Source organism: Cryptomeria japonica, chromosome 5 (genome assembly GCF_030272615.1).
Source record: "Cryptomeria japonica chromosome 5, Sugi_1.0, whole genome shotgun sequence".
NCBI lineage: Eukaryota > Viridiplantae > Streptophyta > Pinopsida > Cupressales > Cupressaceae > Cryptomeria > Cryptomeria japonica.
The window spans coordinates 436519190-436544847 of record NC_081409.1 but is presented as its reverse complement, the minus strand read 5'-3'; the positions used below and the strand labels follow the sequence as shown (position 1 = coordinate 436544847).

Sequence of the window (25658 nt, the reverse complement as noted above, 5' to 3'; positions counted from 1 at the left end):
ACAAGAACTCTCACAAAGATGATAATCATGTTCTTACAGCTAAGTCCAAGAAAGGTGGGAATTGGAAGAAAGATAAGAGAAGCAAGGATTTCAGACCTCCTTCCTACGATCCAAGAAAGAAGTCAAGAGATTCCTCTCATATTCGTTGTTTCAAATGTGCAAGTATGGTCACTATGCTAGAGATTGTCAGAATGAACCTAAGGAAAGGGAAGCAAATTTAAATGAAGTCTTTGAACAAAATGAGGACTATCTTCTTATCTCTGTCTTATCAAGCAATGTTCATATAGACAGTAATACTTGGATAATTGACAGTGGAGCCTCCAGACACATCTCAGGTTACCGTGAACATCTTTCAGATCTGATAGAAAAGGACACCAATCTTCATGTGGTAATTGGTGATGATGCTCGATACTCCGTAAAAGGTTCTGGTACTACTTTAAAACTAGATTCTGGTATTTCCTTACAACTCAGTGATATTATTTTTGTACCTGGAATTAAAAGAAATCTTATTTCCATTTCTGCTTTAGAAGATAAGGGTCTGCAAGTAGCATTTTCTGAAGGTAAAGTACTTGCTTGGTCTAAGAAATCTAGTTTCAAATCTGCTCGTGTTATTGGAAATAGATATGATAATTTGTATAAGCTTGCAGCTAACCCAGTTCAAGCCCTCATTCATGAGGCTCCTGAATCATGCGAGCTATGGCATAGAAGACTTGGACATCTGCACTTTTAGGCTCTCCCCACTCTTGGTAAAATGGTTAAAGGTATGCCTAAACTCAGTTTCTCCCATGATGATGCATGTAAAGGTTGTGTAATGGGTAAGAATGTGAAGAGTCCATTTCATAAAAGTGATGGTAGGGCTAAAGAAAAGTTAGAGCTTATCCATGTAGATCTATGTGGTCCTATGTCTATAGCCTCTCCTAGCGGTTTCCTTTATTATGTTATCTTCATAGATGATTTTTCTAGGAAAACATGGATTTACTTTCTTAAATCTAAAGAGTCTGAAGAAGTCTTAAATAGATTTAAAGAATTCGAAGCCTTGGTTGAAAATATTTCTGGAAAGCGAATTAAATGTTTAAGGTCTGACAATGGAGGTGAGTACACCTTAGGTAGTTTTCATGATTTCTGTGTTGAGACAAGGATTAAGAGGGAGTTCTGTGTTCCCTACAACCCTCAGCAAAATGGAGTTGTTGAAAGAAAGAACAGGTCCATCGTTGAAGCTGCAAGAGCCATGATTCATGATCAAGACTTGCAACCCTTCCTATGGGCGGAGGCATCCAAAACAACAGTTTACATTCAGAATAGATGCCCTCATCGTGCTCTAAAGAATGTAACTCCTGAAGAAGCCTTTACAGGAATCAAACCTGACTTCAGCCACTTAAGGATTTTCGGGAGCCCTGTGTATGTTCATGTGCCTAAGGAAAAGCGAATCAAGTTGGATCCCTCTGGAAAGAAAGGTATCTTAGTAGGATACAGTGAATCTTCCAAAGCCTTCAAAATCTACATTTCAGGTCAAAGGTATGTTGAGGTAAGTAGAGATGTAACTTTTGAAGAAGATATTGCATTCAAAAGATCTAAAGGTTCATTATCTGATGATGATAATATTGTGACTGAAAATCAAGAATCAAATGTTGATACTAACCCTGAGATACAAAAGGAGTCTATTGACCCCCTAGAACAGGAAGTTCGGGATGATCTAGCTGAACCCATGGATTCTACAGATATACCTAAGGATATTGTGGTCAGCAAGAAGATGCCACTTTGGGTTAGAAACACCATTCAAGATGCTGAAAGATTTGCTACTTCCAGAGGAATCTTCAGAGATAGCAAGAGACCTCAAAATCATGCCAACTACATTTCAGTAATGTGCAACATCATTGAGTCTGAACCTCACAATGTTGAAGAAGCTATGAATCACCATGCTTGGAAGTTAGCCATGGATGAAGAGTATGAGTCTATCATCAAGAATGATGTTTGGGACATTGTACCTAGACCCAAAGGTAAGTATGTTGTTTCCTCTAAATGGTTATTTAAAATTAAGCATAATGCTGATGGAGTATTGAGAAATATAAAGCTAGATTTGTAGTTCGTGGTTTTTCTCAAAAGGAAGGAATAGATTATGAGGAAACATTCGTTTCTGTTGCTAGATATACTTCTATTAGATCTATAATAGCTATTGTTGTAGCTAAAGGTTGGAAACTACATCAAATGGATGTTAAGACAACTTTTCTAAATGGTGTTATTGAGGAAGAAGTCTACATTGAGCAACCAGAAGGTTATGTAATACATAGAAGAGACTCTCATATTTGCAGATTGAAGAAAGCCTTATATGGACTCAAACAGGCTCCTCGTGCTTGGTATGAAAGAATTGATAAATACTTACTAAGCTTAGGGTTTTGTAAGAATGATGCTGATGCTAATCTGTACCTTAAAATATGCAATGATGATATGCTTATTCTAGTTTTATATGTGGATGATTTATTTCTTACTGGTGAAGATAAACTGATTATGAGATGTAAGAAAGAATTACTCCTAGAATTTGAAATGAAGGATTTAGGGTTAATGCATTACTTCCTAGGGTTAGAAGTATGGCAGAAATCTAATGAAATTATCCTAAGTCAAGGAAAATACACTACTGATATTTTGAAAAGATTTAGAATGATGGATTGTAAACCTATGTCTACTCCTATGGAATCTAACTTAAAGAAGTTGAGCATCTCTGCAGCTAACTCTGATTTTGCAGATCCATTTGAGTACAGGCAATTGATCGGATCTTTGATGTATCTAGTTAACACTAGACCGGATATCTGTTATGCAGTGAATGCTCTCAGTCAATTCATGAGCATGCCTAAGCATTTTCACCTTGTTGCAGCTAAACATATACTGAGATATCTGCGAGGCACTATTGGTTATGGACTGAAGTATTCATTCAATACTTCAATTTCCTTGGAAGGCTATTCAGACTCAAACTGGGTAGGAAGTGTCAAAGATAGGAAAAGTACTTCGGGTATCTGCTTTAGCTTGGGATCTGCATTAATCTCTTGGGCCTGTAGATAACAATCTTCTGTATCATTAAGTACTGCAGAAGCTGAATACATTGCAGCATCTATTGCATCCAGAGAAGCAGTATGGCTCCGCAAACTTCTTGTTGGATTGTTTGGACAACCTAGTGGTCCTTCTACCATTTATTGTGATAATCAAAGTTGCGTAAAGATGTCTGTCAACCCAGTATTTCATGACAAGTCCAAACATGTGGAAACTCATTATCACTACATTCGGGATATGGTTCAAAGAGGCGCCATTCAGCTAAAGTATATCAGCATAGAGAACAGGTTGCAGATATTCTTACCAAGCCCTTGTCTAGAGTGAAGTTTGAATACTTCAGAGACAGACTCAGTATTGTAGAAAATGAAGTCCAGGTTGAGAGGGAGCCTCAACCTCAGTAATTCTCAATGGATCAAGAATGGTCCATTCTTTGCTTGTGTGCAAGAATGGAAGGTTCCAATCTACGCTTGTGTGCTAGATGGAAGGTTGTGATTGTATAAAGACCCACTTGTGTATTACACTTTCTATTCTTGTGTGCTAGAACCATCCTATGCTTGTGTGCTAGGTGGAAGATGTAATTCTATGCTTGTGTGCTAGATGGAACTCTAAAGGTTTTGATTATGTATTCATTTTCTTCCTAGTTAAGAGGGAGTGTTGTTTTGTAACTATGAAACAAAATAGGGCTGGGCCCTCACGCTACAAGAGGTAGCGTGTCCCTTTAGGGCCGACCCTAAAGGGAGAACACGCCTCACCTTATCAAACAACAAACAATATAACGTGTGGCCCCAAAAAGATTTTCGGCAAAATAATAAAAGGGTTTTTGGCGCCAAAGTTTATGAGGCCGATCCCATATTGCATCCCCAGCAGCTCATATAAATAAAGAACATTTTGGTTGCAAATGAAATGAATCAAGTTCGATCTGCTCTTCAAAAGAAAGGTGCGAATCTGCTCGAACAAGTGCGAATTATCTCCAGAAGGGTGCGAATTGTTTTGAAGCCTCTCCTTCCAAGGTGATGGTTGATGAATCATCTTTAGGCCTGTATGCTGGTGAAGAAGAAGATCTGTAGACTTTGTTTAATCAGATCTGAACATTGCTGTTTGAATTCTACACAAAACTGAAGGTGATAGGTGCCGCTCTTATCTACTGTTAAGGTGCTGTAACAAAAGCCCTATCTATGCATTGTATTGTTATAATTTAAAGTGAATACATAGTTAGACATGTGGGTCTTTATAGCTGGGTTTTTTCCTCATCAGAGGTTTTCCCAGGGTAAACGTTTTGAGTCTCTTGTGCACTTGCTTTGTTTTCATGCCTACTTAATCTGAAATTCATTTTATTAATTCTGATTTCTGATATGAGACACAAAATTCTACAAGAGGCACCTGCTTTATCTATTTCTAGTCCTTTACAAGCTTTCCAAGATTTCTCTAGCAAGGTTAAAAGATCTTCTTTAGCCATTTTTATTTCTTGGAGAAAGGCTTTGTCCAGAAGTAATAGAGATAACTGGTGCTTAACTATTCTACTTTTGCTAGGGGTGTTTAAACCCGTTACATTCCATGAGAAAATCTTCATTGATCACTTAGAGGACACTTCCCCCTCAACCTGGGTAACACACCTTGGAGAATAAGCTGAGAGTCATATGCCAAATCATCTTTATCTCTTGCTAAAGCCTTGCTTTACCCAATTTTCTCCCCTTCTTTTCTTTTTTCCTAACTGACAGAGATTAGCACAGGGGAAAATTTTGCCAGATCCCTTTCTTAACACAACTTCCAAAGAATCCTGAGAAGGGCTATGAAGCAAGTCATCCTCCAGATTTAAGCTAGGTTTTATCGACCTAGTTAAATCTCTTTTGTCATCTGAATCAAAAGAACATAGGGTTTGCATGTTGAAAGGAAGCTTTGGAGATACTTACTCTACCTTTGAAATTTGCCTTACAGGATTAGTTAATGAAACTAGAAAAGGATCAGCAATTAGAGGAAGAGAGCTGTCATAGTTGGAACTTGGAACATTCCCCTTCATTTGCTAAAATAGAATCATCCGATTTCCTTTCCCTTTTGCTTCAGCATGAAGCTTAAAATCTGATTATGTCAAAGGAGACTAATTCTTTGTGAAGAACCAAAAATGATTCCTTTGCATCAGGATTTTTTTTCTTATTGCTGACACAACCTTTACCTTCCAAAGCTTGTCCTTAACAGTGGAGCCCACTTGATTTTTTGTTCCAAGAGAGGAGTATGAGGGCAATGTCTAGCAATGTGACCTATTTTATGACTTAAATAGAAGCAAAAAAGAATATTTTCATAATTCAGAGCTTGACTAAAACATCCTCCTGGAGAAGACAAGACCACATTTTTCAGGTACCGAAGATCCATATCTCTTGACATGGGCATAGAAAGCATGATCTGGGGAAAGGGTTTGTTAATCACTTCCAAACACCTATTGACATCATTACCCACTACTTTAAGAGCCTTTTTTACATCAAAACTCTATGGGAATGCCTAACCTTGCTCTTATTTCCATTTAGGATTTGGGTAGGACACCACAAGAGAGATTAGCAGATCATGCAGGAAGATATACTGCTTTTCCATGGATTTTTTACAACCCCATGAAAAGTGCTGAATCTCTTAGAGCATTTGAACCAAACTCCAGTATAAAAAACCTATATGAAGGAAGATTACCTTTGCCTGCTTCTTTCAAGGAGATTCGGGCCATGCTAAAATCTCCTCATCTTCCATTTTGATACTCCTGCAATTGCTCGCTGCTACCACTTCCTTAAAATGTGCCCTCCTGCTTTCCACACTGTTGATGTGTTTTTTATGCACATGCGAACACAGAATAAAATACCAAGGTATCTGTTGATGTGTTTTTTATGCACAAAACATTTCAGAATAAAGTACCAAGGTAATTTACCCTCTCTTGAACAAAATCACCTCAGATGCTAAGAATGAGATCAACTAAAATGTTTCCAAGGTTTCTACATGTCAGGTCTTGACGAGTGGGTAACTCAATGGTCGATGTGAGTTGTTGTGTTTCACTTGGGGGCTTACGCAAATGTTTGGATTATCATGAATGATGCGGAATAGGCGTGCTGACAACTTAAGATTTATCAATGTGGCTCTGGATTTACTTCTTACTAAAAAAAGGACAAAAGGAATAGGGTTAAGGAAATCTATTCTAAGCCTAGGAATGTAGGAAATGATGAATGGATTCAATGGAACCAAACCAGGCAAGGTCTCACAATCAGGTATTGACACAAGCTTAGTGCAATTGTCTAAGGTATACTTAAAGATTTTTAGGCTATCACCATCAAACATTGACACCATCCAAGTTGATGCTTGTCAACGAACGCGTAATAGTTGAAGTTAAGATTACTTAAATTCCAGTTGACCACACAAGGCGCACTTACTAGCGGCAAGAGGCTAGTGGTATGGATTAAGGATTCCACACAAATAAATTCAACAAATCTTCCACTCAATCTAACATACATGAAAATAAATTGTAATCTAAATTCTAATTTAACTTGGAGGAATTGAGAACCATGAATGCAAATACAACACTTGAAGAGCAAAATCACCAACAATTGAACAACGATCAGGATTCAAATAGTTGTAGCATATACCAACAATTCTATAAAACTCTCTCTTACAAATGAGAGACAAGGAGGTATATATAGAGTCTCTTACAAAATGGATGGCCAAGATTGATCTAAGATCAACGGTCGAGATCATGCCAACAAAACCCTAGAATTGCCCTAATTAGGGTTACATAAAATAAGGTGCCACCAACATATGGCCCAATGAAAAGATACCTAGTCATCAAATAAGGGATCTTCTAGAAGATTCCTCCTTGCATCTCTCTCTCTCTCCTAGCATACTCCAAGAATCTAGCCAATACTGAATCTAACTCCTCCAATCACGTCTAGTTAATCCGAGCAAGCATTCAAAGTATTCTTCCATTTTGGCATGAGCTTCTGCAAACAATGAACATGAATCAACAAAGAGACCAAGTCATCTATCTGACTCTTCTTCAAAGAGTCCAACTGGCAAAAATATATAAATTTCATCTTGTCTCTTAATTCGGCTAAGTGTAAACCACTAGCATCACTAACATCAACACCCAATAATTCCTCAATCGAGCAATTGAGGCAAGGATCTTCATCTGAATGTCCTGAATTAATCCTTCCATCTCCATACAACTCGATTGGGCGTTCTCATAAGTTGATTTCTTCACGGCTAGTGAACAATACCAGCCATGGAAATCATATCTGTCTCCACTGTGCACAATGTTCTTGTTGACCAAGGTGGAATCAGGAATCTTCTTCAAAGCCTGGAGGCGTGGAATAGTCATCTCTTGGATAGGCCGAAATTCTTCTTAAACTCCCTCCAAATACTGGATTCTGAATACAAGCCCTGTTGTTCTATCATATGCATGGACAAACTGAGTAAGGAAATCATTTGCCTGCTTTCTTGTGCTATCAATCCACTTCTCCACCTCCGAGTGTATACCTCTCGCTACCTCGCAGTGTGAATGTATTCCATGGTCAACTGCAATAGGGGAAATAAGGGTGGGATTTTCACGCCTCGTCCCTGCAATATACTCTCTAAGTCTGATATTCTCTTCTCTGTACCTTTCATTCTCCGCAATCGCTCTGCCTAACCTTGCATCGATTGCCTAGAAGTTTTCACCAATCTCCTGAAATTCCCGCTTTCTGGATGTACGACCAAGGGCGACTGAAGTGATTTGGAAATCCATAGGAGTAGCAATGTCTGCTGTCACGTCTGCAATAGGAACAACAATCTGCGCAATCCGCATTCCTGTCTCATCTCTAGCTATGTGCGATAAAATCTCCGCTCTCTTGGGCTCCTTCTCCTTAGCACTCCTAGCTAGGTAGTCATCAATATCATCAATAGGCTGCACCTCTATCATTTGTTTACTTTTTTCCATACTTCTCATCAGCCATTTAGGAATAGCGGCCATCTCCATACCATCATCGAGACATACTTCTCGATCAAGTCCTTTCAATGCCGAAATAGCATCATCATTATCATCAGGATTATTCCTGGTCCAATCATATACCTCATTTCCCAAGCTAACTTCCAAAAGGACAGTAGGGGATTCCGACTGATCGTTATTCTCATCAGGAGGTGCAGATGTCGCTGTGGCATGGAACTCCTGAATATTCTCTGGTAGTATCACTGTGTTGGAACACTGCTGAGTCTCCTTATTCTGTTTTGTTACTTTAGTCACTTTGATTGATGAGACACTGGGAGGGGGTGAAGGAATGATAAGTGGAGGAATGATAGTCTTCTGTTTCTTCTTCACCTCCTCAATCTTCTTCCCTCTGGCCTTGACTTCTCCTGACGTGTTCTTCCTTCTCTTGGGAGCTTGACTCTCTTCGTCTGCATGAATCTTGACATCATTGATAGTCCTCTGATCATCCTCGGAAGTAGACTCTTCCGACTTCATCCTTTCATAAGTGAAGGGAACACCCATGTCAACTAACTTATTCATCTGTATATCCACCGATAGGTGGGAGAAATTCAAGACCTCTCTCATCAATATATTTAGGTTAATCTCCTCTGACTCTGACCAATTAGGCAATAGGATTGCCTTCTTCATTTCACTCTCATACTGTGGATGTGTATGATCTCTATCATCTAATACCAGATCAGGAATGAGGAAAAGTCCACACTTCCTCATGAAATCCACTGCATTCTTCTCTTTACTGCTTGCTCGTCCATCAGGTTAGCCCAATAATCTTCTATGTCAACCTTGTGAGTGAATTTCTCTCCTTTGATCCTTCCGACCTTCTTGTCTGGATCGAATCTTTCTCTCTTCTTATATGTAGCAAATCGATAGAATGCAAGCTCCTCACTCGCAGTGCTGGCGGCTATGGCGGACTGGCAAACCTCTGATGTCTTCCCAACTGAAATAGGGAATGTCATGCCTGTTCTGTGCTTCTCTCTCTGGATAACATCGAAGTTTAGAAGCTGTCTTAGCACTTCCAACAATATCATTTTGTCGGTTGGATACCTAGGAAGTCTGTAGGGTTCAGATTGAAACCCATAAATCCTGAGGTATGTGAAAGTGGGAAACTGTATATACCACGATCCATATTTTTCTATTAACTTTGTTGCCTCCTTGGACAATCTTCTGTGGATTCCGCCTTGCAGCATCCGTGTGATGTACATAGTGAATGCATCATTCACTCTCTTATAGTCTTCAATTCTATGCATGCTTAGCTGGGGGTAGCATTCATGACTCTTGAATTGTCCTTGCCCATTCCCGACTTCACCTTTGCATATTAATCCTCTGTATGAAACAAACCGTGCAAGCAGGTACACCAGGTAAGAAGTCATGGCGAATGACTTGGACCACTCTACATTCCTCAGCTGAAAATCCAGGTTGTCACTTATAATCTTGGACCAATTCACTAGTGTTCCTCTAAGACAATCCTGGATGGAGTAGAATATCCATCCATCAAATATTGCTCCCTGCGGCATCCCCATCACTCTGTTGAGTAGGAATATCAAATCACTATATTCCTCCTTGAAATCTATGCACATGAGTGTCTTGGGAGCCTTGGAATGATGAGACCTAGGCTCAATCATCCACTCTTTGTTAATTAAATTCTTGCATACACCCATCTTCTTCGTGTATCTTTCTGCATAATCCTCCTTGGTCACATCCTTCATGTTTGTTCCGTGTGGAATTCTGAACACCTCTGCAATAGCATCCTCAACAAGGTAGGCGATGACAACGCCCTTAGGAGTCTTAATCATTCTTGTGAGTGGATCGTAACATCGTGCACATTCCAGGATAAGCTCAATGCACTGTATGGACTGTGGAAATCCAACGGCATGGAAAATGCCACTCTTCATAATATTCGCATATGCTGGGGAATGAACTTGATCTCTGACTCCGAAATCCGACGTTGCATCTGGTCGAAGTCTAGGAAATGCATGTTTGTATCAGTGATCTCCTTCCATTTGGATGAAATCTTAAGCTCTGGATAAAATCCAGTCTCCAACATCTTCAATAGTTCTTTCCTTTCCTTATATCCCGACTTTGACATCGCACCTGTACGAAGCTCGAAGTTAGACCTAGGAAAATAAATAATGTTCTTTTAATAAAATTCCCGACTTTCTAAAGATTTTGCTAATTTAGAGCATGGAGTTAGGAAAATAATCCATACAGTTGGTAAATTTTAGCAATTTAGTTCAAAGTGTGACAACACTAAGGCATGGAAGCCTTCCATTTCATTAATACCTCCTTATGCTTAGAAATTATGCAAGTTAAAATGCAGAGGAGTATACCGGATAAATGATGACTAAGGAAAGGTGTGAAAGGTTTGTGTTTTCACCAAAGAAACGGGACTCGGACTCGGCTCGGACTCGGCAAGGCCGACTCGGACTCGGGCTCGGGACTCGGCGTCAGACTCGGCTCCAGACTCGGCTGGACTCGGGAAAGTGAAAAACTCAAGAAATTTAGAGATTTTTAAAGATTTAAAACTTGTTTCAGACACCCTTTATTGAATACACCTTAAAGACACAAAAACATCATTAAACTCGGCTCATTTGATTACATACACAAGTATACATCAATCACATAAGCATAAACGCAAATTGTAGCTGAAGAAAATAAGAAACATAGATACATAAATATTGTCAAATGTATACAATATTACAAAACTCATGGAATAAAAATGATCATCATCAAATGTTTCATACAAATACCAAAGGTAAATAGTAAAACTAAATACAACTACAAGTGTACAAGCCTATGGCTGAGATGGCCGTGCACCCTCTCGCCCTGGCCCCCTGCGAAGGCGTTTAAAGTAGGTCCTGGATGATTCAGCAGCCATAGTTGCTCCCCGTGATACCATGCCATGCTCACCAACATCAGGAACGACTGTGTCATGCTCACCAACATCAGGAACAGCTGTGTCACTCCGAGTCTCAGTATTTCCTGTCTCTGCTCGTGTTCTCTGCTCCTCCTCTGCCATGGCTATAGCCTCAGCCTCTATATCTACCTGGTCGATCCAATCAATGTCATCATCACTAAATACAGCTGTAGGAGTCCCAGGAGCTGTCTGATTCTCATTGGCCCACTCTGCTTCAAGATCAACCTCATCTAGAATGATAGGAGACATGTCAATTGTTGCATTCTTTCTCATTCTCAGGCGGAGGTTGTAGTGAACAAAGACGAGATCATTCATCTTCTCCACAGATAATCTATTGCGCCTCTTGGAGTGTATGTGCTCAAACATACTCCAATTGCGCTCACAACCTGATGCGCTGCATGGTTGGCTCAAGATACGAATGGCCAACTTCTGAACATTTGGTGTCTCTGGGCCAAAAAAGTTCCACCAATGATCTGAGTTTGAAATGAGAAAAATAAATAAAATCAGTCTCACTCATGAACTCATTTAACAAGTTACAATATAGTATTGAATAAAACTAAAATTAAGCCTAACAATTTATTTTTACTTGGCATCATAGTTGTTCTAGCATGTTTGGCGATAGGATGAGAGAAGGTCTCCCCTTGTGCATCTGAGAACATTTGTAGCTCTCGAAAAAGGTCTATCTGAGAAGTACCGGCAGGTCCCATCTTCTCCATGATTGCATATAGCCAATTAAGGACCTCCGCATCAGCCTTGAAAGAAGGGATAAAACGGAATGTCGGATTCAGATAATAGGCTGCCGCATGGATGGGCCTATGTAGCTGATGATGCCATCTCCTATCAATGATCTCCCAAATGGGACCATACTTGCTCTCATCTGCTCCATAGACGAATTTGATGGCCTCCTTCGCCCTATCCATGCCCTCATATATATAGCCCATTGCGGGCTTATCTCCATCCGCAACTCGCAACAAAACCACCAAGGGCTTAACAAACTGCAAAATTGAAAATATTGTGTAATTTAGAAAAATGAGCAAATAAGAGAATACATATAATAACTTATAAAACATGAAGCTAAATTGTAGAATTTATAAAAAATTTACCTTCACTATCTCATCACAAGAGACCCAAAAGCCTTGCTCATCAAAAATGCAGTCTGCCATCTCTATCCCTGCAGGGGTGGTAGCATAGGATGAGGAAGACCACTCCTCACCAACAATCATACGTCTCAAGGCAGGCTTAGACCTAAGCATGGACTGCAATGTGAGGAAGTTTGTGGCAAATCTTGTGATTCCTGGACGATGCAACTCCTTCTGCTCTGTGTATTGTCTCATAAGAGCCAACACCCATGAATGATTATATACAAATTTGCAGACATTTCTTGCCCTTTCTACACATCTCTTGACCCATGGGATTTTTCCAATATCCTCCAACATGAGGTCAATGCAATGAGCAGCACATGGAGTCTAAACTATAGATGGGTGCCTCTCCATCAATAGTCTACCTGCAGCAACATAATTTGTTGCATTGTAAATTGTAATTAATGGAGGTACAAACTACAAGATAGTAATTAATTTGCAAACAAAATTAGTTTGTAATCAAAAGTTTACCCGCAGCAACATAATTTGCTGCATTGTCGGTCACCACCTGTACCACGTTCTCTTCACCCACATCTTCAATCACCTCCTCTATCTGCTCACATAGGTAGGTGGCATTCTTGCAATGGGCGGAGGCATCAATGGACTTGATGAAAACGGTGCCCCCTGAAATAAAAAAATAAAGCTAGGTCAATGATCATTCAATAAACCATTAGATAAAAAATAAAAAATTAAAGACTATATGAAACTAAAATTAATCAATCACCTGCGGAAGAAACAAGAAAATTAAGGAGAGTTCTATTTCTCCTATCCGTCCAACCATCAGTCATGATGGTGCAACCTTTAGTGCTCCATATGTGGCGTTGTTCATCTAAATCCTTTTTCACATCATCCACCATTTGAGACAAAATGGGTCCCCTCAAATCACTCTCACTAGGGGCTTTGAACCCCGCCCCGCATATGGTAATGGCATCAACCATTTGTTGCCAATAAGGAGACCTGTCACAAAGAAACTCAATGAGATAAGTTAAGTATAAAAATTCAATGAGATAAGTATAAAAATTAAAACAATCAAAGTTATCAAACATAAAAGTAAAACATTCACCTGGCTACAAAGAATGGAATACAGCTGTAGCTCCAAAACCTGCCAATTGCCATTTTAGCAGCATCATGGACCTCCTTGTTCCAACCCATGCCCTCAAGCGACGGTTGGGACCCAGGAGTAGTGCGAGGCACAAAGAAGGAATCCAACCTAGATTTACGAATCCTAGGTCCAATGGTAACATTCCCACTATGACTATTAGTGGTAGGAGCATGAGAAGTGGCGGTGGCAGTGGCACTGCCACTTATAAAAGCAGAAGCAGAAACGGAAGCACCAGCAGTAGCAAACTGAGTGGGACGATATGGAGGTAAGGAAGAAGGGCCTCCAACACAACCTAACTGTGTCCCTCTTCCTAAAACTGTCTCTCTCCCAATGGCCGCTCGATCCTCCTTTTGTTTCTTTTTTCTTTCAATCTCCTCAACTATTACATAACAATCACGTATGGCCTCAGAGACTGCTTTTAGGCATGGTTCGGCATCATGTCCACGCACACCAGCAATATGGTATTTCAGCCTATATATACCTCCATGGAATATTGTTTTGCAAAACATACATTTTGTTTGCCCCTTTCCTTGCCCTGGAAAATCCTCATGATATTTCCAAGCAGGGTCCTTTCTCATGGGGGGTCTAGAAGCCGAAGTAGACATTTTAGGATAGTTTTGTGAAAGTTGAAGTTGAGGCAAATAATAAAGTGAAGTTTGCTGCAATAAAACATTACAAATACAAAATAAAATTAATACATACATTCAAAAAAACTAAAGTAGGGTTTGTAAATTTTTTTTAAAAAAAATTGTAGGGTTTGTCAAACCCTACAATTTAAAAAAAAATAAATTTACAAACCCTACATACAACCCTACATAGTACAACTACATACTACATGCTACATACAAATTACAAACATACAAAAGATCTTGCATACAAGAAAATGTAAAACTTTCAAAATAAATGAATAGAAAATGGAATTTTTGCATATAAGAAACAAAATAATGTTAAAAAAAACAATCTTACCTCTTACAACAAGCTTGAAATGAGCTGCAAACTCTTCCTATCCAACTCTTGATGCACCAAATCGAAACACAATGTAGCTCCAATGTGAAAAATTGAAGAAAACTTGAGCTTCCTCCTTGCTGGTTTTTCTTCTATGCACCCTTGTTTTTCTTCCCAATTCACTTTACTCTTCCTTTTTTTGCAAGTGAATGAAATGAAAGTCACTTTTAGGGCTAGAAGACAATTAACATTAAAAAACGGATTTAAAAAAACTTTACAAACTATTTTTTTTTTGACTTTTTATTTGCTGCCAACGCCGGCCGAGTCCAGGGCTCGGGACTCACCGAGTTTGGCGATTTTGGGCCAAAATCGCCAACTCGGCGAGTCTGGCGAGTTTAGCCTCCAGACTCGGCCGAATCCGAGTCCGAGCCCCTGGGACTCGTTTGGCCTGACTCGGACCTGGACTCGCTGAGTTTAGGCGATTTCGGGCGAGTCCCGTTTCTCTGGTTTTCACACAATGAATGTCTAAAGACATCTTCCGCAGTCAACAATGGAGGTCAACAATGGAGGATAATCTTGATAAAAATCAGTTCTAATGATGAAAATAATCATATTCAGGAATGTAAGTGTGGTTGGTAAAAATTTAATTTCTGAGGACAAGTTTGAAAATTGAATACTTCAGACTTACCAGCACCTTGCAAACTAGTCAAAAATCTCTGAAAATGATGAAAAATGGCTAAGGAATCATCTCCAAGCAAAATCGCCAAAATGGTTAGGTGGCTGAAAATGAAAATTTCTGAAGACAACCGCCTAACAATGGAGTTTTCAGACCTACAACATCGATAAAATGGTCTAAAAAATGCACAGAAAACTCCACAAAATGCCTCCAAATGCAAAATGCCTAAGTTGGAATTGGCTGGGCAATAAAACTTAAAGTCTAAAAATTAATGGCAGCCATTAATGGAGGTCAAAATCTGAAGCAAACCTCAGATCTGAAGCGAATCAGCAAGCTGAAAATGATGGCAGCCACCAAGCATGAATAAAAATCACCAAAATATGGCACCAAACACCTCCCAAGCAAAATCCAAATTTTCCAACTATGGCGCCAAACTAAAAATCTGAAACTGTTTGTCAATGGCAGCTTGGATCTGTAGCAATGAAGGTCTGAACAACAAGCAAAATGGTGGAGGAAAAATCGCATAAGTCTCCAAACATGAAATTGCCAATTTTCACCAAAAAATGCTAAAGTTTGAAAAAATCGCCAAACTTAGCAAAATCGAAATTCTGAAACTGGTCTTTAATGGCAGCCAAGGGGAATAAATCAGCAAGTTGGAAAAAATGGAGGAAAAATAAATCCTCAATCCCACACTTCACAAAAACGCCTTGCCAAAAATTCACCCAACTTGGAGAAAAATCGCTTTCATGGAGACACCTGGCAGAAATAATAATAAAATAATGCGAAGTCTCCTCTCATATACTTTCTTTCACCTCACACTTTCACCACACAAGCAATGTGGGATAAAACACTTGTATAAATACTTGCTTGGTGAAAACCTAACTTGCCTCTAGAAGGTTCAAATTATTAAATGATTATTGCAAGTTATTAAATTTTTCTTTTAAATTTTAAATAATCATTAATAATTATTTAAAAGCAATTAAATGGGGCTTATTTATTAAAATATTGCAATTAAAATCAAAATTAAGCCTGCAAGGGAAAATCAATATAGGTTGGGATTGAAAAATCCCTTTAAAAATCATTAAAATCGTCAAAAATTCCCCATAAGGGAAAATCGATATGAGCTTGGACAAAAATCTATGCATAACTTCATCAAAATGCACAAAAAAAACCTCCCAAGGGAAAATCGATATGAGCTTGGACAAAAATCCAAACAAAAATACACTCTACTTGCAAAAAATCACCCCCAGGGGAAATTCGATGGCAGTCTGGATTGGAAAATCCACACTCCAAACTCACTTAACTTGGAAAAAACCTCCCTGGTGGAATTTTGACCTCAGTTTGGATGAAAATCCGGACTCAAAACTCTTCAAAATATTCCCAGTGGAAAATCGATCCCTGTCTGGATGAAAATCCGAACAAAAATCCTTACAAATGCTCTTAGGGGAAAATCGACCTTTGTTTGGATGAAAATCCGGACAAAAATCTGCACTTAGTTGTCTCAAAATCCTGGTGGAAAATCAACCCAGGCATGGAATCATCCGCACTCCAGTCCGCACTCCAGTTCGCACTCCTGGTGGAAAATCGATGGCAGTCTGGATAAATCCTGATACTTAGCCAAATTTTAGCACTTCCAGGGGAAATTCGACTTGGGTATGGATAAACAGTGGGGGAAGATAGTAGCCAGTGTGGATTCCAGGGGAAACCCATGTGTAGTATGGATTTTGAGTGGGGGAATGGGTTGGGTAGTCTAGAATGTGAGGGGAAAAGCACCTCTAGCATGGAATTTGACCCTTTAACCCTTGGAATAAGGATTTCCCTTTGGATTTTATCATTTAAACCACTCAAAATCACTTAGAAACTTTAAATTTGACTGGATTTAGGCTAATTTTCCAAAAATATGAGCGAAACGCTAGGAAATTATTGGAATAAAGTGCGAAATCAACTTAAATAATACCTTAGGAGCGAGAAAACAACTCCAAAAGTCTGTGAATACCTTGGCACTTTAAAATCACTGATGCGCGTGTTTAAAAACACGTTAACGCTCGAAAGGTCAAACACTTAGGCAAAACTTAGGATCATCAAAATATCAACGTTTGCAAATTGATCCTATAACTTCAAAAACCCTAGATGACACTAGGCATGATCAAAACTCTGAGACTCGGGCACGGGAAACACAAAATTGCCTACTAAGAAGCCAAAACCCTAACCTAATAATGCAGAAAGCTGGCAAAGAGGGGGTCCCCGTTAGCAATGGGGCGATGTGTGAAAAGGTCACAACAGTATCTTATCCTCTCTTGAACAAAATCTCTCGGATGCTGAAGATTTGCTTAAGAATCATTCGAGAAGACTCCAAGGTTCTTATATGTAGGGTCTCTACGTGTGGATAAGCTCTGTTGGTGTGATGTGATTTTGCTGGATTCACAAGGGGACTTATGTTTGTATGCCTGAATGCTTGATTTGCTGGAACTCAAGTCCTATCTACTCACCAGGGAGAATAAAGAAATAACAAAAAGTGTAGAGTTTAGAGAATCTAATCTAAGACCTAGAATGTAAGAAGGTAGATGAGCGACTAGGTGGAGTCCTACTGGGTTAGGTCTCACCATCAGCTGAACAATTTGACACCAGCTCAGTGCAATCTTCTAAGGGACGTTTTAGATATGTTCAAATCATTTCCATCAAATACTGATCACCATCCAAATTAATGCATGAACAATGGACGTATAACAATTTGAAATTAAGCTCTTTAATGCCAGTTGACCAAGCAAGGCGCACTTACAATCAGTAAGAGGCTAGTGGTATGGATTAGGCGGATTCCACACGAGTGCGTTCAACAATTTTCTCCATTCAATCTAATTATCTACCATCAAACTTGAAGATCCAACAAGAAACCATGCATATTGCAAGAAACAACACATTTCACCTTAACTTCAATGAAAAATGAAGTTTATTTACAATTTTGGGCAACAATCTCTTGCCTTCTCCTCCTACTCTACTCTAATTGCTTATTCTACTGACTACTCACTATTGACTATTAGCTATTCTAACCTCTATTAACCTTTGCAAATGAAGAGCCAAAGCTTTGTATAGAGAGCTCTTTACATTTCAATGGCTCAAATTGATTTACAATTAATGTCTAGGATTACAAGATGAAAACCCTAATTAGGGTTTGTTACAACAAACTCCTTTAGCCAATGAGAAAATTACATTCAATCCATTAGAACCAATAGGAAACAGGGGTAGCTACATCAGAGTTTGTGCCTTCGTACACATAAGCGTGATTCATCGAATCTGGACACGCTAATGTGGACCCTTTTGACTGGAGGAATAGTGACTAGGATGCCACCTTGTCTAGCATTTGCTTGGTCAAGGAATGTCGTATCTCTTTTGATACTCAATGTGGTGATAATGAGAAGCTAACTTTGATTAACTCTTCTGAAACTATCTGCTTCTTCAACGTACCCTTGCACTGACCTTGGTTGATCCTCCTTTGTCCTTGATGTACGTGATGAATGACGTACCTTTCCTTGATTCTCTTGCGTTTGATGAGGCTTCTTCACTGTCAAGTCTTTCCTTCTTCTCTGTCATCTTGTGATTTCTCCATGTGATAGAATGAAGTTCTTGAGGATGGTTAGCTCCATTGCTTGCAATTCCTTGAACACTTGAAGTCTTTAACACTTTTAGTCTTCTTCCTTGCACTTAAGGTGTCCTTGATGATGGTGAGGTTTGAAGAGGTCGTCCTTGTCCTTGCTTGATCTTCTTCCAACTTGGTCTTGTAGATCTACAAAACAAACAAAAGATGGTATCAAGCACATATGATATATTCATCCTAACATGGTATTTCTCACTTCAGACCATCAACAAGAAGGCACTAGGATCAATTTCGCTCCGGACCCTTTGGAAGGACATGACCTATAATGAAAATTCGCTTTGGATCCTTTGGAAGGACATGACCTATAATGGAAATTTGCTTTAGACCCTTTGGAAGGACATACCCTATAATGAAAATTCGCTCTAAACCCTTTGGAAGGACAAGCCCTATAATGAAAATTCGCTCTGGATCCTTTGGAAGGACAGGCCCTATAATGAAAATTCGCTCTGGAACCTTTGGAAGCACAAGCTCTATAATGAAAATTCGCTCTGGACCCTTTGGAAGGGTCAGGAGCGAATTTGACATTTTGCTCAATTCTTCCTTCATAGAACTTCATCTCTCACTCTTACCTTACCAAGATCAAATCATTTGCCTTCAAAAATGCTTAAGAATAGGTTTCGCTCAAGGGCTTAGGCAAGGTACAAGACCTCCTAGGAATTTCGCTTTGGACCCTTTGGAAGGGTCAGGGGCGAATTTGCTTATTTAGGCTCAATTTACACTCATCTTACTTCAATTTGCATTGATCTTCACCTTTCAATCCCTCTCCCCTGAAGATATCATTTATTCGACCCCCAAAAAGGCCTAAAAGAAGGATTTCGCTCTGGACCTTGGGCAAGGTACAAGCCTCAAGAGGAATTTGCTCTGGACCCTTTGGAAGGACAGGAGCGAATTTGGCAATCTTGGTCAAATTCCTAACTCCTTCAAGGTCCAAGGGCATTCATCTAGGTCTCAAATCACTTTGTCATTAATCTTCCCTCAATCACACCATAGGAACAAAGAGTTTGACCCAAGCAAGGAGCAAATAGGTGTTTTAAGAAAATTCGCTCCTGTCCCTTTGGAAGGGTTAGGAGCGAATTTGGTGTTTTTGCCCAGATTCTCCATTTCTTTATGTTCCAAGTGCATTTAACTTCTTCAAAGACGCCATGGGAGCAAGGTTTGTGGTCCAAACTAGGTGCAAGAAGGGAGATCTAAGGAGATTCGCTCTTGTCCCTTTGGAAGGGTCAGGAGCAAAATTGAGGCATAAAGCTTAGACATTGATCAAAACACTCACCTTTCTCTGTAAACCATGTTTAGAAGGCGTCCTAAGGGTTTCCTTGCTTAAATTTTGGAGTCAAGAGCAACTATTGACAAGTTCGCTTGTGTACCTTAGGGAGGTACAAGGTCCTTTAGAAGTTCGCTCCTGTCCCTTTGGAAGGGTCAGGAACGAATTTTGCTTCTTGAGCTTAAATTCTTCATGTTTTTGTTGTTTTTTTTGTGTGTAACTAGGATAGGAAAATAAAAAGGATTCGGATTGCCTTAAGGCATCATCCGAATCCTTATAGGGTTGGGCCCTTCTTCATTAAGGAGGCGTGTAAATAGGGCTAGGCCCTATCTCCATCTAATGTATTTATGTAAAAGAGCACATAGGGCTGGGCCCTATCTATGTGCACAAATTAGGATAGGGCTGGGCCCTTTTTCTTCCATAGGCCAAGCAAGGTCAAACGTGTGAGATTGTAGCATCTACCTTAGCGCCCAGGATAGGGCTGAACCTAAATAAATCGTGGAGTGAGATATAGGGCCGACCCTATCTTGCACATATAACGTGGGAAAAGTACAAAGACTTTAGCGCCAAAAAGTGTCTTATTGGGCCGACCCAATAAGGCACCAATCCTCATATATAAAAGCTACATAGAATGTATCTTGATACAATTATTTATATATGCGAATCAGATCTACAATAACAGTGCGAAATATATTTGCTCTCCTTTGGTGTGAAGATACCTGATCTATGGATGCGACTGTGCTTTGATTGATGCGAACTTAAGTCTATTGTTCATGCTGAAGAAGGCACGGTTATGCTGATTACAAAAAGGTCATTTGAAGCTGAAGATATCTGCACATGTATTCAACCTGAGATAAGTGTTGTAAGACTGCAATTTTATTCATAATGAATAATCAGATCTGAGGATCTGTTGTTGCTGGGTTTTTCCTCCAAGGGGGAGGTTTTCCCAGGGTAGACTTGTGTTGTGTGCCCTTTCTATTTGTGTGCTTTGATTCTTGTGACTGTGCATTATTATTTCTTGCTCATTACTGTTAATCTGATCACGGAAACTAACATGGTATCAGAGCCTAGGTTTGCATGTGTAGTGATCAGATTTACAGCCTGGACTTCTGTGTGACAGCTAGGGTTTTCAGATGATTACATGCATAGTCAAGGTCCTTCATCTGCATCAATGGATTCCTCATCCTCTTAGTATCTTAGAACCTTCAAAGGTGATGAATCTCAATTTATTTCAAGGGAGATAGGTAAGTGAAGTTGTACATGATTTGAAGCTACCTTAAAACTTACCTTATTTTGATACTTGCTGTCATCCTTATATATTTCTGCTATCATATACCTGCTATCACTTATATATTCAATGTGTTCATGGCTGAATAGTGATAGTGTATATATATGGATGTGTATTAGGATCCGAGTATAGGTAAATGTCTTCTATCTATATGTCTGAATTTGTGTTTTGAGGGTTTGTAAGGGTTGGTGTTTTGTTTTACTATATCATGTCTCTAAGGTAACCTAATGTCTACTCTTGAAGATAATGTTTTCAGATTATGTCTCTCTGAAGAACGCATTCATGTATGACCTGAGAAGCCCTACCTCAATCAGATCTTGTCATCGAACTAATTATGAAAGTCTACCTTTCATCTCTCTCTTTTAAGATGCTATGGGTCCACTTCGTAAGTAAGAATGAATCATCAGGTCTGTGAATTCTTTATTTAGATAGGGTTTTAGAGGGAGTCTTGATATCTTTTAATATCTCATTTCATTCTTGGGTTCTAATCATTATGGTTTAATAGAGGAATTGATAATATATATCTAATGTATATTCCTTGTCTATTGCAAAATGTTTATTTATGATGATACTAACCATGATACACTGGGTGTATCATCCACCCTCTGCGGAGTGCAAGGTGGCAGTTCTCTCTCACCCTCTTCGGAGTGCAAGGTGAGTCCACTCTCTGCGGAGTGCAAGGTGACAGTTCTTTCCACCCTCTACGGAGTGCAAGGTGAGTTCACCCTCTGCGGTGTGCAAGGTGACAGGTTGTTCTTCTCAGTGAAGAAGCTTATGTATCCTCTGCGGTTGTGCATGATTTATGTTATATGGTTATATATATCTTTGAGTATTAATTATTGCAGGTGTGCATATGGAAAGGTCTCTGTCATCCTCTGTGGATATGCATGATGAAAGATCATGGTGTTACATGCAGGTCCCCAGGAAAGTGTAAAGTAATGAAGCGTTGGCTTCATCCTCTGCAAGCATTGCAAGAGAAGATCATGTAAAGGTTCATTGTAATGTAATTGCATGATCAAATCACAAATTGTATATTGATTGTACTATTAGGGTTGGGCCCTAATCCTAAACCTTGTAAATGTTCATGCCATGGGGTTTGTCCATGAGAATTTGGCTATGTATTTATTTTCCTCCCTAGTTAAGAGGGAGTGTTGTTTTTTTTGTGTGTAACTAGGATAGGAAAATAAAAAGGATTCGGATTGCCTTAAGGCATCATTCGAATCCTTATAGGGTTGGGCCCTTCTTCATTAAGGAGGCGTGTAAATAGGGCTAGGCCCTATCTCCATCTAATGTATTTATGTAAAAGAGCACATAGGGCTGGGCCCTATCTATGTGCACAAATTAGGATAGGGCTGGGCCCTTTTTCTTCCACAGGCCAAGCAAGGTCAAACGTGTGAGATTGTAGCATCTACCTTAGCGCCCAGGATAGGGCTGAACCAAATAAATCGTGGAGTGAGATATAGGGCCGACCCTATCTTGCACATATAATGTGGTTAAAGTACAAAGACTTTAGCGCCTAAAAGTGTCTTATTGGGCCGACCCAATAAGGCACCAATCCTCATATATAAAAGCTACATAGAATGTATCTTGATACAATTATTTATATATGCGAATCAGATCTGCAATAACAGTGCGAAATATATTTGCTCTCCTTTGGTGTGAAGATACCTGATCTATGGATGCGACTGTGCTCTGATTGATGCGAACTTAAGTCTATTGTTCATGCTGAAGAAGGCACGGTTATGCTGATTACAAAAAGGTTATTTGAAGCTGAAGATATCTGCACATGTATTCAGCCTGAGATAAGTGTTGTAAGACTGCAATTTTATTCATAATGAATAATCAGATCTGAGGATCTGTTGTTGTAGGGTTTTTCCTCCAAGGGGGAGGTTTTCCCAGGGTAGACTTGTGTTGTGTGCCCTTTCTATTTGTGTGCTTTGATTCTTGTGACTGTGCATTATTATTTCTTGCTCATTACTGTTAATCTGATCACGGAAACTAACAGTTTTGATATTCAAACTTGTTTCAACTCATTCACAAGGCCTTAGCATTCTCACTCAAACCATGGGAAGAAGGTTCATGATCCAAACTGGGGGGCGAGAGAAGAGTCTAAGGAAATTCGCTCCTGTCCCTTTGGAAGGGTCAGGAGCGAATTTGAGGTTTAAGCTCAAATTCTTGACTTTCTCTCCAAATTTCCAAGTCTAAATGTGTCTCAATTCGCTTTCAAAAGTGAATTCAAGTTGATATTCCTCAAACCCAATCAAGACTCAACCCCAGAAACGAGTCCCAGGCCTAACCAAGGGGAGGCTTTCAAAAAAGGAAATCCAAATTCACCCGTCTTGTGCTACTCATTTTACTCACTTTAGCCCAAAGAAACCATCTTATCCCAAAGAGCTCTCCATAAATTCTCCAATGCAAAGATCAATAGCACAAAGCCTAAACAACTAAGCCAGGAAGACTAACCTAGAAAGCAAAGAAGGAGGGGGTCCCCATTTGCAATGGGGCGATGTATGAATACGTCACAACACACACCAACCATGATAATTCTGGTATGGGCTTTCATTCGAGACCCCACAAATATTTATATGCTGCAAAACCTTTTTTTTCTTGTTGTAAACCCACCTAGAGACATCTTATTCACCCTTGAAGCTTTGGATACCTTATTTTGAAAGCGAAAAATTTGGCTAAAACTGAGCTCCTCCTTGGCAAAGCACGCAACATTATAGATGTGGAATGAGGATGGCCATGGCTGCCCAATTTTCTTCTCCCACCTGAAAATTTGAAATAAGTGGCGTCACCCTAGGATGCCATTTCCCTATGCATCGTTCATAGGATTTTTCTCTCTCTCTATATGCACAATATGTATACACACACAAATATGATGTGTGTGTGTGTGTGTATATTCACACACATATGTATGTGTGTGTGTGTATACATATACATATACATATACATATACATATGTATGTATGTATGTATTGTCATACACACAAAATACATATATATACATACACATACATATATGCATGTATTATTATCAATGAAATGAGACTTGGACTCGTCTTGGACTCAACAAGCATGTTTCGGGCTTGGACTTGGACTCGACAAAAAAAATGACAAAAACTCAACAAAGTGAAAAACCCAAGAAATTTAGAGATTTTTAAGGATTTAAAACTTGTTATATGCACCCTTCATTAAATAAACTTTAAAGACACAATAACATCATCAAATAGAAGCTAATTTGATCACGTAGACAAGTATACATCGATCACACAAGTATAAATGCAAATTGTAGCTGAAGGAAATAACACAATTAGATATATAAATATATAAAATAATATAAAACTCATGGAATATGAAATCCTCGACTTGAAAAGTTCCAAACAAATATCAAAACAATAATTAGAAGTCTATGGGCTTAGAGGAGCTTGTATCCTTCCTACGAAGGCGTCTAAGGTAGGTCCTGGATGATGAAGCAGCCATAATCTTTGCCTGTGACTCTGTGCCACCCATACCAACATTATCTATGTTTGCGCTTGCTCTATCCTCCTTTGCCATGGCTATAGCTTTATCCTCTCTATTTACTTGGTCAACCCAATCAAGGTCCTCATCACTAAAGATAGGATTCTTAGCCTTAGTGATCCACTCAGATTTTGGATTAACCTCCTCTAGCGTGATGGGGGTGGGAGTCATGTCCCAAAACTTGTTTGTATCTAAGGCGAAGGTTGTAATGAACATAGACTAGATCATTCAACCTCTCCATGGATAGTCTATTGCGCTCAAACATGCTCCAATTGTGCTCACAACCCGAAGCACTTCTTGGTTGGCTCAATATGCGAATCGCCACCCTCTGAATATTTGGTGCATTAGCACCAAACGATTCCCACCATCTATTTGAGATGAGAAAAAGAAAAAAATCAATAGAGGAAAATTTAATTACATTTTTAAACTTAAATTGTGCCCTTAAATATAGTTTTACCTGGCTGCAATGTCATCTGACTTTCTTTGCACATTTGACAAGAAAAGAGCTCTCCTTGTGCATGAGTAAAGGTCTCTAATTCATGGACTATCTATGTGGTAAGATTAGATGACATCCGCTCTATCACTGAGTAGAGCCCACTCAAAACCTCTTGATCCGCCTTGAAATCAAGGCAGTATTGGTATGATGGATTGAGGAATTAAGCGGCTCCATGTAGGGGCCTATGAAGTTGGACGTACCATATCCTATCAATGATCTCCCAAATGGATTGATACTTACTCTCAATTCCTACATAAATGAATCTAATGGCCTCCTTGGCCCTATCCATGCCCTCATATATGTAGCCCATTGCAGGCTTCTCCTCATCAGCAACTCGTAGGAGAACTACCAAAGGCCTAGTGAATTGCAATTATTGTGAAACATTAACATAAGTAAGTGTGAACAAAAATAAGCAAATAAAAGAAAAATCTAAATAAAAAATAAAACATAATGTAGAATTAGATTTTCATTTACCTTCATGATCTCTGCACAAGGTACTCAAAAGCTTGGCTCATAAAAATGCAATTTGCCACATCAACCCCTGAAATGGTCGTAGCATAGGATGAAGAAGTGCAATGTCCCTTAATAAATTAATTTAATATACTCTAGTTATGGATCTCAATTCTTAATATAGGGG

The 25658-nt window shown here is 39.3% G+C and overlaps 2 protein-coding genes across 3 annotated transcripts in view; one reads left to right on the top strand and one right to left on the bottom strand.

Annotated features, from left to right (window-relative positions):
- Nucleotides 1-25658, top strand: part of LOC131060572 (F-box/kelch-repeat protein At1g51550-like) — a 63496-nt gene that overhangs the window by 31236 nt on the left and 6602 nt on the right. The window lies entirely within an intron of this gene.
- Nucleotides 11614-13329, bottom strand: LOC131060583 (uncharacterized). Its single transcript, XM_057993875.2, has 5 exons — nucleotides 13143-13329; nucleotides 12804-13036; nucleotides 12551-12703; nucleotides 12044-12444; nucleotides 11614-11935 (listed from the first exon to the last, which is right to left on the bottom strand). Exons 1-4 carry the CDS (start codon nucleotides 13229-13231, stop codon nucleotides 12407-12409), a joined length of 513 nt encoding a protein of 170 aa, XP_057849858.2. The 5' UTR covers nucleotides 13232-13329; the 3' UTR covers nucleotides 11614-11935; nucleotides 12044-12406.

Bases quoted from the DNA above. Each gene is read 5' to 3' on its own strand.
- LOC131060583 (XM_057993875.2), bottom strand. From the start codon at position 13,231: ATGGGTTGGAACAAGGAGGTCCATGATGCTGCTAAAATGGCAATTGGC. The intron at 13,037-13,142 runs GTGAATGTTTTA...TCTTTGTGACAG, and splicing joins ATTCCATTCTTTGTAGCCAG to GTCTCCTTATTGGCAACAAA. The intron at 12,704-12,803 runs GTGATTGATTAA...TTTTTATTTCAG, and splicing joins TTTTCTTGTTTCTTCCGCAG to GGGGCACCGTTTTCATCAAG.